The sequence below is a fragment of the Scyliorhinus torazame genome, chromosome 3 (assembly GCF_047496885.1).
Source record: "Scyliorhinus torazame isolate Kashiwa2021f chromosome 3, sScyTor2.1, whole genome shotgun sequence".
NCBI lineage: Eukaryota > Metazoa > Chordata > Chondrichthyes > Carcharhiniformes > Scyliorhinidae > Scyliorhinus > Scyliorhinus torazame.
Genome location: NC_092709.1, coordinates 236,360,206 through 236,376,124, shown reverse-complemented (window position 1 = coordinate 236,376,124; position 15,919 = coordinate 236,360,206). Strand labels below are relative to the sequence as shown.

The window sequence follows — 15,919 nt, the reverse complement described above, 5'->3', positions numbered from 1 at the left end:
TCTGGTCTTGCCCAGACTTGCTGGGTACTGGACAGCCTTCTTTGAGGCAATGTCCAAAGTGGCGGGGGTGAGGGTGGAGCCATGCCTGAAAGTAGCAGTATTCGGGGTATCAGACCAGCCAGATCTCTTTATGGGAGGAGGGCAGACGCCCCAGCCTTTGCCTCCCTAATTGCCCGCCATAGAATTCTGCTCGGTTGGCGATCAGCAGCACCACCTAAAGCTACAGACTGGCTGTCCGACCTATTGGAATTTCTCCAAATGGAGAAAATCAAATTCACCATCTGTGGGTCGGAAGAGGGCTTCCACAAAACATGCGAGCCGGTCACCCGACTGTTCCGAGACCTGTTTGTGGCCAACACATAAATAAATAAATAGCCAGTAGCCAGGGAGAAATAGCCAGGACAAGATAGAAAAAGGAAAGCGAGGGGGGACTGGGGTGGGATGTGGGGTGGGGGGGAGAGGGCAGCAGTGAAGAAGCGGGGAAGGGAGGGGGGGGGGGGGGGGGCGTCATGGAGAGGGGAACTGGAGGGGGTTGGGGAAGAGAGGATTGTACGCTGAGCCAGATGGCGACAGACTGTAAATAGAGAAACCTAAGAAGAAGCCTTTGGGTATTGTACAAACATGAAAACAAACAGCAATGTATATCATTTTGAAGATGCCAATAAAAAAACAACTACTACACTGGTATCTTTCTGACAATGTGTAAAATTTTCCACAAACGTCCTGACCACAAAAACAGGACAAATCCAATAAAGCCAACCATTGCCTGCTCTTGATTATCAGCAAAGTAATGGAAGATGTCGTTGACAGTATTCAAACAACACATACACATACACAGAGTGCGCCACATTTGCACTGAGTGCTGAATTTGGTGCTTTTTGAGTGCGATAGTGAGAGTTTGGTGACCGAGGGAGTATAAGGCTTCATTTTTATCTAAAGTTTAGTCTTTCTTTTATTTAGTTAATTAACTTAAAAGTTGCTGTTTGGTTTAGAAGAAGGTGAATTTTCAATCAGCTTTAAACAGGCTTCTACTTGTAGGCACTTGCAGCTGGAGCTTGTTAATTAGTTAATTGGATTAGGCCAGTTTTTCAGAGGCTAGATTCACAGTATAAAAGTGATCCCCTACAGTGCAGACTTTGTTTGCACTGAGTGCTGAATTTGGTGCTTTTTGAGTGCGATAGTGAGAGTTTGGTGACCGAGGGAGTGCTGAATTTGGTGCTTTTTGAGTGCGATAGTGAGAGTTTGGTGACCGAGGGAGTGCTGAATTTGGTGCTTTTTGAGTGCGATAGTGAGAGTTTGGTGACCGAGGGAGTGCTGAATTTGGTGCTTTTTGAGTGCGATAGTGAGAGTTTGGTGACCGAGGGAGTTAGGTGAGGAGGGAGTAAGGTGCTCCTTTCATTTTCTTTCCGACATTTCCGCAAAGAGTGCGAAGAGAGCCAGGAGTTTACAGGAAGAGTAGCTGACTGGGAGCAGAGTCGGAGGGCGGAGATCTAGTTAGTCCACACGGCAGCTATATTCTGTAAGGTAAGAGGGGATGGAGGCTAGGCTAGTTACATGCTCCTCCTGTAGGATGTGGGTGGTGAGGGATACCACCGGTGTCCCCACTGACTATACCTGCGGGAAGTGCACCCAACTTCAGCTCCTCAAAGACCATGTTAGGGAACTGGAGCTGAAGCTGGATGAACTTCGGATCATCCGGGAGGCAGAGGGGGTGATTGAGAAGAGTTACAGGGAGGTAACCACACCCAAGGTATAGGACAAGAATAGCTGGGTTACAGTCAGGGGGAAAAAAACAAACAGGCAGACAGTGCAGGGATCCCTCGTGGCCGTTCCCCTTCAAAACAAGTATACCGTTTTGGATGCTGTTGGGGGGGATGACCTACCGGGGGAAGGCCCTAGCGGCCAGGTCTCTGGCACTGAGTCTGGCTCTGGGGCTCAGAAGGGAAGGGGGGAGAATAGAAAAGCAATAGTTGTAGGAGATTCAATGGTTAGGGGAATAGATAGGAGATTCTGTGGTCGCGAGCGAGACTCCCGGAAGGTATGTTGCTCCCCGGGTGCCAGGGCCAGGGATGTCTCGGATCGTGTCTTCAGGATCCTTAAGGGGGAGGGGGAGCAGCCAGAAGTCGTGGTGCACATTGGTACCAACGACATAGGTAGGAAAAGGGGTGTGGAGGTAATAAACAAGTTTAGGGAGTTAGGCTGGAAGTTGAAAGCCAGGACAGACAGAGTTGTCATCTCTGGTTTGTTGCCGGTGCCACGTGATAGCGAGGCTAGGAATAGGGAGAGAGTGCAGTTGAACACGTGGCTGCAGGAATGGTGTAGGAGGGAGGGCTTCAGGTATTTGGATAATTGGAGCGCATTCTGGGGAAGGTGGGACCTGTACAAGCAGGACGGGTTGCATCTGAACCAGAGGGGCACCAATATCCTGGGAGGGAGGTTTTCTAGTACTCTTCAGGAGGGTTTAAACTAATTTGGCAGGGGAATGGGAACCGGATTTGTAGTCCAGCAACTAAGGTAGCCGATATTCAGGACGCCAAAGCGTGTAATGAGGCAGTGGGGAAGGGAACACTGACAAAGGAGAGTACTTGCAGGCACGGAGATGGGTTGAAGTGTGTATACTTCAACGCAAGAAGCATCAGGAATAAGGTGGGTGAACTTAAGGCATGGATCGGTACTTGGGACTACGATGTGCTGGCCATCACGGAAACTTGGATAGAAGAGGGGCAGAAATGGTTGTTGGAGGTCCCTGGTTATAGATGTTTCAATAAGATTAGGGAGGGTGGTAAAAGAGGTGGGGGTGGCATTATTAATTAGAGATAGTATAACAGCTGCAGAAAGGCAGTTCGAGGAGTATCACCCTATTGAGGTAGTATGGGTTGAAGTCAGAAATAGGAAAGGAGCAGTCACCTTGTTAGGAGTTTTCTATAGGCCCCCCAATAGTAACAGAGATGTGGAGGAACAGATTGGGAAACAGATTTTGGAAAGGTGCAGAAGTCATAGGGTAGTAGTCATGGGCGACTTTAACTTCCCAAATATTGAGTGGAAACTCTTTAGATCAAATAGTTTGGATGGGGTGGTGTTTGTGCAGTGTGTCCAGGAAGCTTTTCTAACACAGTATGTAGATTGTCCAACCAGAGGAGGGGCAATATTGGATTTAGTACTGGGTAATGAACCAGGGCAGGTGATAGATTTGTTACTGGGGGAGCATTTTGGAGATAGTGACCACAATTCTGTGACTTTCACTTTAGTAATGGAGAGGGATAGGTACGTGCAAAGGGCAAGGTTTACAATTGGAGGAAGGGTAAATACGATGTTGTCAGACAAGAATTGAAGTGCATAAGTTGGGAACATAGGCTGGCAGGGAAGGACACAAGTGAAATGTGGAACTTGTTCAAGGAACAGGTGCTACGTGTCCTTGATATGTATGTCCCTGTCAGGCAGGGAAGAGATGGTCGAGTGAGGGAACCATGGTTGACAAGAGAGGTTGAATGTCTTGTTAAGAGGAAAAAGGTGACTTATGTAAGGCTGAGGAAACAAGGTTCAGACAGGGCATTGGAGGGATACAAGATAGCCAGGAGGGAACTGAAGAAAGGGATTAGGAGAGCTAAGAGAGGGCATGAACAATCTTTGGCGGGTAGGATCAAGGAAAACCCCAAGGCCTTTTACACATATGTGAGAAATATGAGAATGACTAGAGCGAGGGTAGGTCCGATCAGGGACAGTAGCGGGAGATTGTGTATTGAGTCTGAAGAGATAGGAGAGGTCTTGAACGAGTACTTTTCTTCTGTATTTACAAATGAGAGGGGCGATATTGTTGGAGAGGACAGTGTGAAACAGATTGGTAAGCTTGAGGAAATACTTGTTAGGAAGGAAGATGTGTTGGGCATTTTGAAAAACTTGAGGATAGACAAGTCCCCCGGGCCTGATGGGATATATCCAAGGATTCTATGGGAAGCAAAAGATGAAATTGCAGAGCCGTTGGCAATGATCTTTTCGTCCTCACTGTCAACAGGGGTGGTACCAGGGGATTGGAGAGTGGCGAATGTCGTGCCCCTGTTCAAAAAAGGAACTAGGGATAACCCTGGGAATTACAGGCCAGTTAGTCTTACTTCGGTGGTAGGCAAAGTAATGGAAAGGGTACTGAAGGATAGGATTTCTGAGCATCTGGAAAGACACTGCTTGATTAGGGATAGTCAGCACGGATTTGTGAGGGGTAGGTCTTGCCTTACAAATCTTATTGAATTCTTTGAGGAGGTGACCAAGCATGTGGATGAAGGTAAAGCAGTGGATGTAGTGTACATGGATTTTAGTAAGGCATTTGATAAAGTTCCCCATGGTAGGCTTATGCAGAAAGTAAGGAGTCATGGGATAGTGGGAAATTTGGCCAGTTGGATAACAAACTGGCTAACCGATAGAAGTGAGAGAGTGGTGGTGGATGGCAAATATTCAGCCTGGATCCCAGTTACCAGTGGCGTACCGGTCCACAGGTCATTGAAAGGGGCAACACCGGTGGAGAAGGTAGTCAAGAAGGCATACGGCATGCTTGCCTTCATTGGCCAGGGCATTGAGTATAAGAATTGGCAAGTCATGTTGCAGCTGTATAGAACCTTAGTTAGGCCACACTTGGAGTATAGTGTTCAATTCTGGTCGCCACACTACCAGAAGGATGTGGAGGCTTTAGAGAGGGTGCAGAAGAGATTTACCAGAATGTTGCCTGGTATGGAGGGCATTAGCTATGAGGAGCGATTGAATAAACTCGGTTTGTTCTCACTGGAACGAAGGAGGTTGAGGGGAGACCTGATAGAGGTATACAAAATTATGAGGGGCATAGACAGAGTGGATAGTCAGAGGCTTTTCCCCAGGGTAGAGGGGTCAATTACTAGGGGGCATAGGTTTAAGGTGAGAGGGGCAAGGTTTAGAGTAGATGTACGAGGCAAGTTTTTTACGCAGAGGGTAGTGGGTGCCTGGAACTCGCTACCGGAGGAGGTAGTGGAAGCAGGGACGATAGGGACATTTAAGGGGCATCTTGACAAATATATGAATAGGATGGGAATAGAAGGATACGGACCCAGGAAGTGTAGAAGATTGTAGTTTAGTCGGGCAGCATGGACGGCACGGGCTTGGAGGGCCGAAGGGCCTGTTCCTGTGCTGTACATTTCTTTGTTCTTTGTTCTTTGTACCGCAGGGATCAGTTCTGGGTCCTCTGCTGTTTGTGATTTTCATTAATGACTTGGATGAGGGAGTTGAAGGGTGGGTCAGTAAATTTGCAGACGATATGAAGATTGGTGGAGTTGTGGATAGTAAGGAGGGCTGTTGCCGGCTGCAAAGAGACATAGATAGGATGCAGAGCTGGGCTGAGAAGTGGCAGATGGAGTTTAACCCTGAAAAGTGTGAAGTTGTCCATTTTGGAAGGACAAATATGAATGCGGAATACAGGGTTAACGGTAGAGTTCTTGGTAATGTGGAGGAGCAGAGAGATCTTGGGGTCTATGTTCATACATCTTTGAAAGTTGCCACTCAAGTGGATAGAGCTGTGAAGAAGGCCTATGGTGTGCTCGCGTTCATTAACAGAGGGATTGAATTTAAGAGCCGTGAGGTGATGATGCAGCTGTACAAAACTTTGGTAAGGCCACGTTTGGAGTACTGTGTACAGTTCTGGTCGCCTCATTTTAGGAAGGATGTGGAAGCTCTGGAAAAGGTGCAAAGAAGATTTACCAGGATGTTGCCTGGAATGGAGAGTAGGTCTTACGAGGAAAGGTTGAGGGTGCTCGGCCTTTTCTCATTAGAGCGGAGAAGGATGAGGGGCGACTTGATAGAGGTTTATAAGATGATCAGGGAAATAGATAGAGTAGACAGTCAGAGACTTTTTCCCCGGGTGGAACAAACCATTACAAGGGGACATAAATTTAAGGTGAAAGGTGGAAGATATAGGAGGGATATCAGAGGTAGGTTCTTTACCCAGAGAGTAGTGGGGGCATGGAATGCACTGCCTGTGGAAGTAGTTAAGTCGGAAATATTAGGGACCTTCAAGCAGCTATTGAATAGGTACATGGATTACGGTAAAATGATATAGTGTAGATTTATTTGTTCTTAAGGGCAGCACGGTAGCATTGTGGATAGCACAATTGCTTCACAGCTCCATGGTCCCAGATTCGATTCCGGCTTGGGTCATTGTCTGTGCGGAGTCTGCACGTCCTCCCCGTGTCTGCGTGGGTTTCCTCCAGGTGCTCCGGTTTCCTCCCACAGTCCAAAGATGTGCGGGTTAGGTGAATTGGCCAATGATAAATTGCCCTTAATGTCCAAATTGCCCTTGATGTTGGGTGGAGGTGTTGAGTTTGGGTAGGGTGCTCTTTCCAAGAGCCGGTGCAGACTCAAGGGGCGGAATGGCCTCCTTCTGCACTGTAAATTCAATGTTAATCTATGATTAATCTAGGACAAAGGTTCGGCACAACATCGTGGGCCGAAGGACCTGTTCTGTGCTGTATTTTCTATGTTCTATGTTCACAGTATAATCGATTCGCAGCTGCTCAGTTTTGGTTCCCCTGGGGCCCCTCAACTCCTGATGTTCTAGGAGAGTGACTTCCGGTGGCATTCGTGAGCGGAGCGGTCACAGCAAAAACGCTCCTGCAGTTCCACAAAGTCGAACTTTTCCAGGGGGCCTCCGGATTTAAAAAAATAAATCTTTAAAGCTTTTTTAAAAAGTTTCCCGCGAAATTGGGAGCAGGGGAACTGGACCCTCGGGAGAGGAGCGATCCAGCACCCCCCCCCCCCCCCCCCCCCCGCCCCCACGCACGCACGGCAGCAGAGCACAGAGCAGGACAAACGGTGGGCAGGACCGAAGCGGCAGCCAGGATCGAAGCGGGGGCCGAACCTGCAGGGAGGAAGGAACGGAGGAGGAAGGAACGGAGGAGCAACCGCGCCCCCCCCCCCCTCCCCCCCACCGCAGCAGGAGAGCGCAGGGTGCGACGAGCGGCGGCCCGGACCGAGCAGCGGGGAACGAAGCAGGTACCGACCCCCCCCACACACACCCCCACACCCCCACTCTGCCTTTGCCTCCCTGATCACCCGCCGTAGAATCCTGTTCGGCTGGCGGTCAGCAGCACCACCCAAAGCTGCAGACTGGCTGTCCGACCTCTCAGAATCTCTCCAAATGGAGAAAATCAAATTCGCCATCCGAGGGTCAGACGACGGCTTCCACAGAACGTGGGAGCCATTCACCCAATTGTTCCGGGAGCTGTTTGTGGCCAACAAACAAGAGGAAGAATAGCCAGGTAGCCACGAAACAGGGGAGAGTAGCCAAAGCATGAGAGGGAGAGATAGACCGGGAGAGGGCGGGGGGGACAGCTAAATCTAAGAGGAAGGAAAGGCGAGCCACAGGGGATGGAGGGGGGAGGGGGGGGCGGGGCAGGAGCAGGGAGAGGGGGGTAGAGGGAAGAGACACGGGAACAATAGAGGAGAGCCAGGGAGGGGGGAGGCAGGGAAACGTTAACAAACTTAACGTCCAAAGGAACAGAGAAAACGGGGAAGACAGGAGGGCCGCAGAAGCGGAATGAGACGACAACGGCAGCGAACTCCGTCTGGGAGAAGCAAGGGACGACAAGACCACGAACAGATGCCTACTTATGTGTGTAAATAATTTTGCCAAGTGTACAGAGCTGCTGCTGTTGAGCGGGGGCATAATACCGTCCGATGACTTCTCAGGGAAAATTTAAAACGTCAGCAGCAGCAGCGACCCATAGGGGAGTGGGGGTGAGTGCTCCGTTGGGAGGGTGTGGGAAGACTGAGGCGCGTGGGGTTACGCCTAGTCAATTGCTATTGTATATTCTCTTTTTGTACTATGTTAATGTTCACTCTATTTTGCTGTGTTAGGATTATTACTATTTATTATGAAAAACGTTGCAAAACTTTAATAAAAAAATATTTTTTAAAAAACCAAAAAAAAAACTCCTGATGTTCTTGCAACCATGGTCCAAACATGAGCAAATGTTTAGCTCAGTTGGCTGCACAGCTGGGATATGATATAGAGTGAGGCCAACAGTGTGGGTTCAATTCCCGTACCAGTTGAAGGTATTCATTTTTAAATTTAAAATTTTTTTTTGTGTACCCAATTAATTTTTTTCCAATTAAGGGGAAATTTAGCGTGTTCAATCTGCCTACCCATCTTTGGGTTGTGGGGGCGAAACCCATGCAAACACGGGGAGAATGTGCAAGCTCCACACAGTCATGACCCAGAGCCAGGATCGAAGCTGGGACCTCGGCACCGTGAGGCAGCAGGGCTAACCCACTGTGCCACCGTGCTGCCCTGTTGAAGGTATTCATGAAGGTCCCACCTTCTCAACCTCACCTGAGATGTGGTGATCCTCAGGTTATATAAACTCGAAGGTGAAAGCAGCCTATGGTCATCTGGGACTATGGTGATTTTACTTTGGGGCGGCAAGGTGGTTGTCACCGCTGCCTCACAGCACCAAGGACCCGGGTTCAATTCAGGCCTAGGGTGACTGTGCGGAGTTTGTACTTTATCCCTGTGCCTCAGTGGGTTTCGTCTGGGTGCTCTGTTTTCCTCCCACAATGCAAAGATGCGCAGGTTATGTAGATTTGTCATGCTAAATTGTCTCTTAGTGTTAAAAGATGTTCAGGTTAGGTGGGGTTATGTGGTTACGGGGAGAAGGTGGGGTGGACATTAGTGGTATGCGCATTCAAAGCGTCAGTGCAGACTTGAAGGGCCGAATGGCATCCTTCTGCGCTGTAGGAATTCTATGAGTGGGCCTAGCTAGGGCGCTTTTTCAGAGGGGCAGTGCAGACTCAGTGGGCCTCCTTCAGCACTGCAGGAATTCTACGAAAAGCGTTGAATTCAAGAGGTGAAGTGCGAGTGACCGCCTTTGACATCAAGGCAGTATTTTACCAAGGTGGCATCAAGTAGTCCTGTTACAGACCGGGATGGGAGAGAAACAAAACCCTTGTTCCCTTCCCTTGCTGTTTTTGATCAGTGTAAATTTTGAAAAGGAAGGGGTGTGTGCTTATTTATGCTTCAGTGTATGAAGAATTTTAATAAACAGCAGCAAGCGTTTAATGGGTTTAAATAATAATAATAATTGCTTACTGTCACAAGTAGGCTTCAATGAAGTTACTGTGAAAATCCCCTAGTCGACACATTCCACCACCTGTTCGGGGAGGCCGGTACGGGAATTGAACCCGTGCTGCTGGCATTGTTCTGCACTACAAGCCAGCTGTTTAGCCCACTGTGCTAAACCAACCAATGGCTAAATAAAGAGGACTATTTCTACATGTGCTCACCCCAAAAGTCTAATGCTACATCACTCACCATCACATTCACACAGGCACACATGCACCCTCTTTTCTCTCTTATTGGCTCCCTCAAGATGTTGCCGTCTGCTGCCCTTACCACTGCTGTGAATTCTGCAGACAGCACTTGAGGCTTTTTTTTAAAGGGTGACCAACGTGGCTGCTTTACTCTGTGCACTTTCACAGCTCCCTTCGAAATAGGGTGTTTGGCTTAAGTTATTTGCCAACGACCTGGATCTTTGTGTGCAGAGAGCAGGTACAAGGCTGGAAATTCTGCCGTGAGTTACTTCCTTCCTGACTCCCTAAAGCCTGTCCATTTACAAGGCATAAGTCAGGAGTGTAATGGAATACTCTTCACTTTCCTGGATCAATCGGCCCCAGCAACACGCAAGGCACTTGATACCATCCGGAACAAAATAGCTTGCTTGATTGGTGCTTCATCCACCCCCTTGAACATTCACTCCCTCCACAACTAATGGACAATGGATGTTGTGTGTACAATCTATAGGATGCCCTGCGGCAACTCATTCCTCAGACAACACCTTTCACACTTGTGACCTTTACCATCTGGAAGGACAAGGGCAGCAGAAAAATGGAAACACCACCGCCTACATGTCCCCTCCCAAGTCACGCACCATCCCCACTTGGAACTATATTGCGGTTCCTTCACTGTCACTGGGTGAAAATCCAGGCACTGTTCCCTAACAGCATTGTGGGTGCATCTATACCACAAGGACTTCAGCAGTTCAAGAAGGCAGCTCATCACCACCCTCTCAAGGGAAATTAGGGTACACGACAAATGTTATCTGTGCCAGCGATTCTGATGTTCCATGAATTCGTAAAAAAAATTGCTGATCCTACTAGGACCAACTTCTAATCCATGGAATATATTATTTATAACTGACAAGGAAATAAAACCCACTTGGAGAAATAACATGGCTGACGTATTGGGCCAGATTTAAGCCATTGAAAAGTACCCGCAGGCAGAGAGTTATAATTGGGCACATCACGTCCTGGCAGTAGTGGAGATTAGTGCCACATTCATTTACTCTGTTTTCAGCCAGTATATAGGTGGGAAGATAAGTGGAGTAGATGTACTGCTGAGAGGTTGGTGAATACCACAAACCTGTACAGGACTATAATATAAAGCTACCCTCTTGTCTGACAATAATACCTGGTTAAATTGAGAATGGTAAAAAGACAATCTAGATGAATGAATTATGTATGTTAAGATCAAGGTTTTCTTTGTCAGTTCCAGCAGAAGGTCCTGATATCCTTGCTCCAGATTTGAAAGACACGGAAACCACAATTAAATGGCGTGAAATTCCAGTGGAAAAGCGGCGTGGGTTTATCACCAATTATACCATCTTTTACAAATCTGCAAAAGGTGAAAATGGTAAGTGTGTTCTTTAGTGTTGTCGAGTAAAAAGTAATATTAAGGCACTGACAGATCTATATTAGTGATATGACACAAAGCTGGGTGGGTGAGCTGTGAGGAGGATGCAGGGATGCTTTTGTGTGATTTAGACAAGTTGATTGAGTGGGCAAATGCTTGGTTGATGCAGAATAATGTGGTAATTGTGAGGTTATCCACTTTGGTAGCAAAAACGGGAAGTCAGATTATTATCTGAATGGCTTTGGACTGAGAGAGGGGAATGTGCAACGAGACCTGGCTGTCCTCGTGCACCAGTCGCTGAAAGTAAGCATGCGGGTGTGTGCAGCAGAAGGTAAAGAAGGCAAATGATATGTTGGCCTTCATAGTGAGAGGATTTGAGTACAGGAGCAGGGCTGTCTTGCTGCATTTATACAGGGCCTTGGTGAGACCACACCTGGAATACTGTGTGCAGTTTTAGTCTCCTTATTTTCAGGAAGAATATTCTTGCTATAGAGGGAGCGCAGCGAAGGTTTACCAGACTGATTCCTGGAATGGCGGGACTGATGTACTAGGAGCGATTGAGTTGGTTAAAATTATATTCGCTGGAGTTCAGCCAAATGAGGCAGAATCTCATAGAAACCTATAAAACTCTAACAGGATTAAACAGGGTAGATGTAAAAATGATGTTCCCCTTTTTGGAGGGTACCAGAACCAGGGGTCACAGCCTTAAGGATACGGGGTAAACCATTTAGGCCTGAGACGAGGAGAAATTCCTTCACCCAGAGAGCGGTCAGCCTGTGGAATCCACTACCATAGAAAGCAGTTGACGGCAAAACATTGTATGTTTTCATGAAGAAGTTAGATATAACTCTTGGGACTAAAGGGATCAAAGAATGTGGGGGGGAAGCGGCAGCAGGTTGAGTTGGATGATCAGCCATGATCATATTGAGTGGCAGAGCAGGCCTGAAGGGCCAAATGGCCTCCCCCTGCGCCTATTTTCTGTTTCTATGAATGGAATGCAATTGCACAAATCTCATTCCTTTTGTTTTCCCTGCGTGTGCCTCAATGAGCTATTCGACTCTGCTGCAGCTCTCTGGGGTAATTTAACTCAGCTGTCTGGATGGTCAGAGTGTAGTGTAAAATAGGGCAATTGCATGGGTTCAATCCCTGCATCAGCTGTGGCCATTCATGGAGGTCTGCCTCCTTGCCTTGCCCCATGCTTGATGTAGATCGGTGCCCCTCCACCTATATAACCACTTCTCTCTGAGGTCATTCATGGACCCTACCTCACTTGTAGCTCTCTACGATTTATTCCTCCTGTTTAATTTGCCATTTTTAAAGTTGTTATATGAGCTCATTTCCTCCCCTTTGATCAAACTTGGAGCCTACCAGGTCTCTACTTTACTGTTGCAGTTAGTCATTGATTCATTTAAGAACGGACAGTTATTGGTTTAATAATTGGTTTAACTTGTACTATCAATGTGTTTTCATATATTATTACTCAATTAAGTGCTGTCCATATAGGATAGAATTTACCGCACTGGAAAAGGCCATTCCTCTTATAGTGCCTTTGTCAATACTGAATCTTCAAATGGAATTGTCTACGCCAATTCCATGGCTGAATGTTCCAGCCCTTCCTGCCAGTGGGGACTTCTGGGCCTGCCGATGGAGACCCCTCACGACAGCTTCTCCCGGTGGTGCGGCCGGCAAACAGCACAAAACACCATTGACATTGGTGGGACTGTAAGGGGGTGAGTACCCTCCCCACAAATGCCTCCAGGATGCCAAAGGGGTTCCTTCATGGGAGGTAGGGATCAGGGAAGCTTGTGCTGGGCTGAAGGGGTTCTGGTCAGGGATCTTTTCTGCGATGGAGGTCGTTTGGCTGTGCTTCCCATCTACAGTCTTTAGGTATCTAAAAATGAAAGTTCTCTCATAATAAAGTGAAAGTGTTCCCATCTGGACCCCTAAACCTTTAACAAAGTCTGTCAGTATGCCAAGTTCAAAGATCTGTGAGATGAAGGTACAAGTAATCCCTTTAATGTGGTCGAAACCTTGGGAAGTGGTTTTATCAGTCAATTTCATTGCTTTTTAAAGTATAGAAGCCTGCTTGTATGTCTAGAAGGCTAAAAGCTTTGCACTGCATTGTTTACATTAAATTTCACACACCATTCTGCTAAAAGCTTTTTGATTGACAGGTCGAGGCAGTTTCAAAGGGGTGATTAAGATCGTTTATTTATATAGCTCTGCAGGGATACATTAACTTGAGGAGCAGGTGGTTTTATCACTTAAGTTTTTTTTAAAAAGGTTGCCTCTTTGTTCTCAAGTGCTTCCTAATAAGCAGGGGCTCACTACCAGGAAGACAGAGGTGTTTTTGTGATTGGAAGACTGTTTCCTGTGAGTTTGAGCTGGTATACATATATCAAGTGATTTAGACTTAAATATATAGGGCATGATTAGATGTTTTTAGATGGTACAAAACTTGACCATATGGTTGATAGCAAGGAGACTGCAGGAAGATGCTAATGGACTGGTCAGGTGTGCAGAAATAAATAATGGCAAGAAACTAAGGAGTATAGAGGAACTGATAGATTTTAGAATGCATGTCCCCAGATCTCTGAAGGTAATGGGACAGGTAGATAAGGTGGTTAATGAAGTATATGGGATATATTCCTTGATTAGAAGAGACATAGGACAGGATTCTCTGTTTGGTGTGTGGTTTGTGTTCCCATTGGGGACGCTATTTGGTAAGTGAGTCAAGAAGTGAAATGGACAGCACTCACAGAAAACCTGCCCCCCTGAAGTCGGGGGTCCGAGGTGAATCCACAGCTCCATGCAGTGAGGAATGAAGGGATACTCTCTTCCCCAGAGTGGACCGCAGACTCAGGCATCACCTCCTGAACACCGTCTGGAAGGTGGTGGCAGAGACAGTCAGCACTGCCAGCCTCACCAGGAGGAGACAGCTGGTGATCCGGAAGGGTGGGGTTCACTGGTGAGGCTCCAAAGGCCACGGTGCAGGTGCCCTCTGTTTGCGATGAACTCTGCTGATGCCTTGCTTCCTCTGGTATGAGGCAGACTTCTGAGGAATGCCAACACCTGGTGGGCCCCTTATTGTGCTTTCCCCTTGATGATACAGCTGGGGTATGAGGGTGTACGGAGGGATGGCCTGGGTGGGTTCCCATATGACCAGAGGCCCTCAGAGCATTTAAAGGACTCAGGCAGCACTCCGTACTATGAGCAACCACGAGCCTTTAAGTAACACCAAAGGGGTACATTTGAAAGACAGACGAGCAATGGCGGTCTGAACCAGGCCACCCCGATCCTGAGGGGGACACCCTGGGTTCACGGACTTGGCACCAAGTCGCTCCCCGTTACTGCTCCCGGCCCGGGGCAGCCACCCCTCAGCAAGCCTGACAATTTTCAACGTTTTTTTCAGTGTTTTTGTTAGCCTCCCGCTTCCCCTCCGCGCCCAATCCCCATTTCTAAATACTTGAAGTAATTCACGCCCGTGAGACCTCCACCTGAGTCAGAAGGATGGAGCATGCTGTGTCCAACCTGCTAATCACATTTAAATACATGCAAACACCGGTTTTGCAAGCCCTGTCGGCACGGGGCGCAAACCTTGTTTTTGCCACCAGGGAGGGATCAGAGCATGGCGCTCGAATTGGCGCCAGGCGCGGACCTTGAGTACGCTACAGTTGTGGGCATCCATTATGAGAAGGATGTGACCACACTAGAAAAGGTACAGAGAAGATTTGCAAGGATATTGTCAGAACGGAGGAAATTTACCTATGAAGAAAGCTTGGATAGGCAGGAATCATTTTACTTTGGAACAGAGGATGCTGAGAGGAGATTTAATTGATATATATGAATATAAAAATTATGAGGAGCCTGGGCAGAACGCCTAAGAATTACCTATTTCCCTCAACAGAGAAGGCCAAAAGCCAGGGGAATAGATTTAAATTGGTTGAAGGATTAGAGGGAAGTTGAACTCTTTTTCACCCAAAGGCCGGTGGTGTCTGGAGCTCTCTGCCTGAAAGGGTAGGGTTAGAGTTAGGGTTAGGGATAGAAACCCTCATCACATTTAAAAAGTACTTGGAAATGTGCTTTAAGTGCCATGAACTAGAAGGTTAGGTATGAAAGGTTGGAAGGTGGGATAAGTGGATGGCTGTTTCTCAGCTGGCACCGATCCGATTGGCCAAATGACCTCCTGTGTTGTAAATGTTTTATTCCACGAATTTGTGAAATGAAAAATGTGTTAAATGTTATTCTTGCACACAGAAACCTCATCACCAAGGTGCCTTGGACTACGTTTAACTGCCTCCAAATTTTCTTTGTATATTTTGCAGCTGTAACAGTGAATTCGACTGTTCACAACTATACACTGAAGTCTCTGCAGAAGAATACTGATTACGTATTATATGTTATGGCATCCACTGTGAAGGGAGGCATAAACTCGTCAATCCACTTCAGGACAGATTCCCTTGGTAAGTGAAGTGCTCTGAGAAAAAGTTCAATGTTCAGCCGTTTGTTTCTCAGGTTTGTAGCTGCACAAATCACTCTCCGTTTTATACAGGATGGTAAAGATCCCTCATGAGCTACAGGCTTATTCTTGCTCTCATACTTGCTTTCTCAGCTGAACATAACTGACCCAGAAAATCCACAGATGCCACCTCCTGCATTGGAATGATGCCTGTGGCTGACTCTGTCAAGGTGTGTCTTCAGGAAGAGTGCCTTTGAGGAATGGGAACACCTTCCCTCCCAACCAACCTGACTCATTTGCCTCTAATGGATCCCTGTGCCGAGGCCACTTTAAAGTAATCGGATAAACTTGTGTCCCTAGTGAATTCTGGGAGTCTTGGATTGAACTCTTGGGCCTCATCCCCTTGGTTCAAAGGGAGGGTGCTTGCTTGGGACAGATGGCAGTGCAGTCGGAAGACGTGAATTCCTAATCTTACATACACCATCAGGAACAGGAGCTGAATTGAGCCTATTTGCATAAAACAGGTACCTGGGCCATGTGCTACTTAAAACCTAAAAAAGCAGATCAGTGTATTTATAACATCTTTATAACATATTCAGCAGGATTCTCCGCTGGCGGGATTCTCCGTTGTACCGGAGGCGCCCCCACGCCCGTGGGTTTTCCAGTGGCATGGGGTGGCCACAATTGGACATCCCATTGGCAGGTGGCGGGAACAGAGATTTGCGCTGCCGGCGAGGGTGCGTTGCCCAGGAAAATGTGGT

General features: G+C 47.5%; 1 protein-coding gene across 2 annotated transcripts in view; it reads left to right on the top strand.

Annotated features, from left to right (window-relative positions):
• Positions 1-15,919, top strand: part of LOC140409002 (interleukin-6 receptor subunit beta-like) — a 245,129-nt gene that overhangs the window by 202,200 nt on the left and 27,010 nt on the right. For both annotated transcript variants that reach the window (XM_072497015.1, XM_072497016.1), the window contains exons 13-14: positions 10,556-10,699; positions 15,025-15,162. In XM_072497015.1, coding sequence (XP_072353116.1) covers positions 10,556-10,699; positions 15,025-15,162 — 282 coding nt within the window. The remainder of the gene's footprint in view (positions 1-10,555; positions 10,700-15,024; positions 15,163-15,919) is intronic.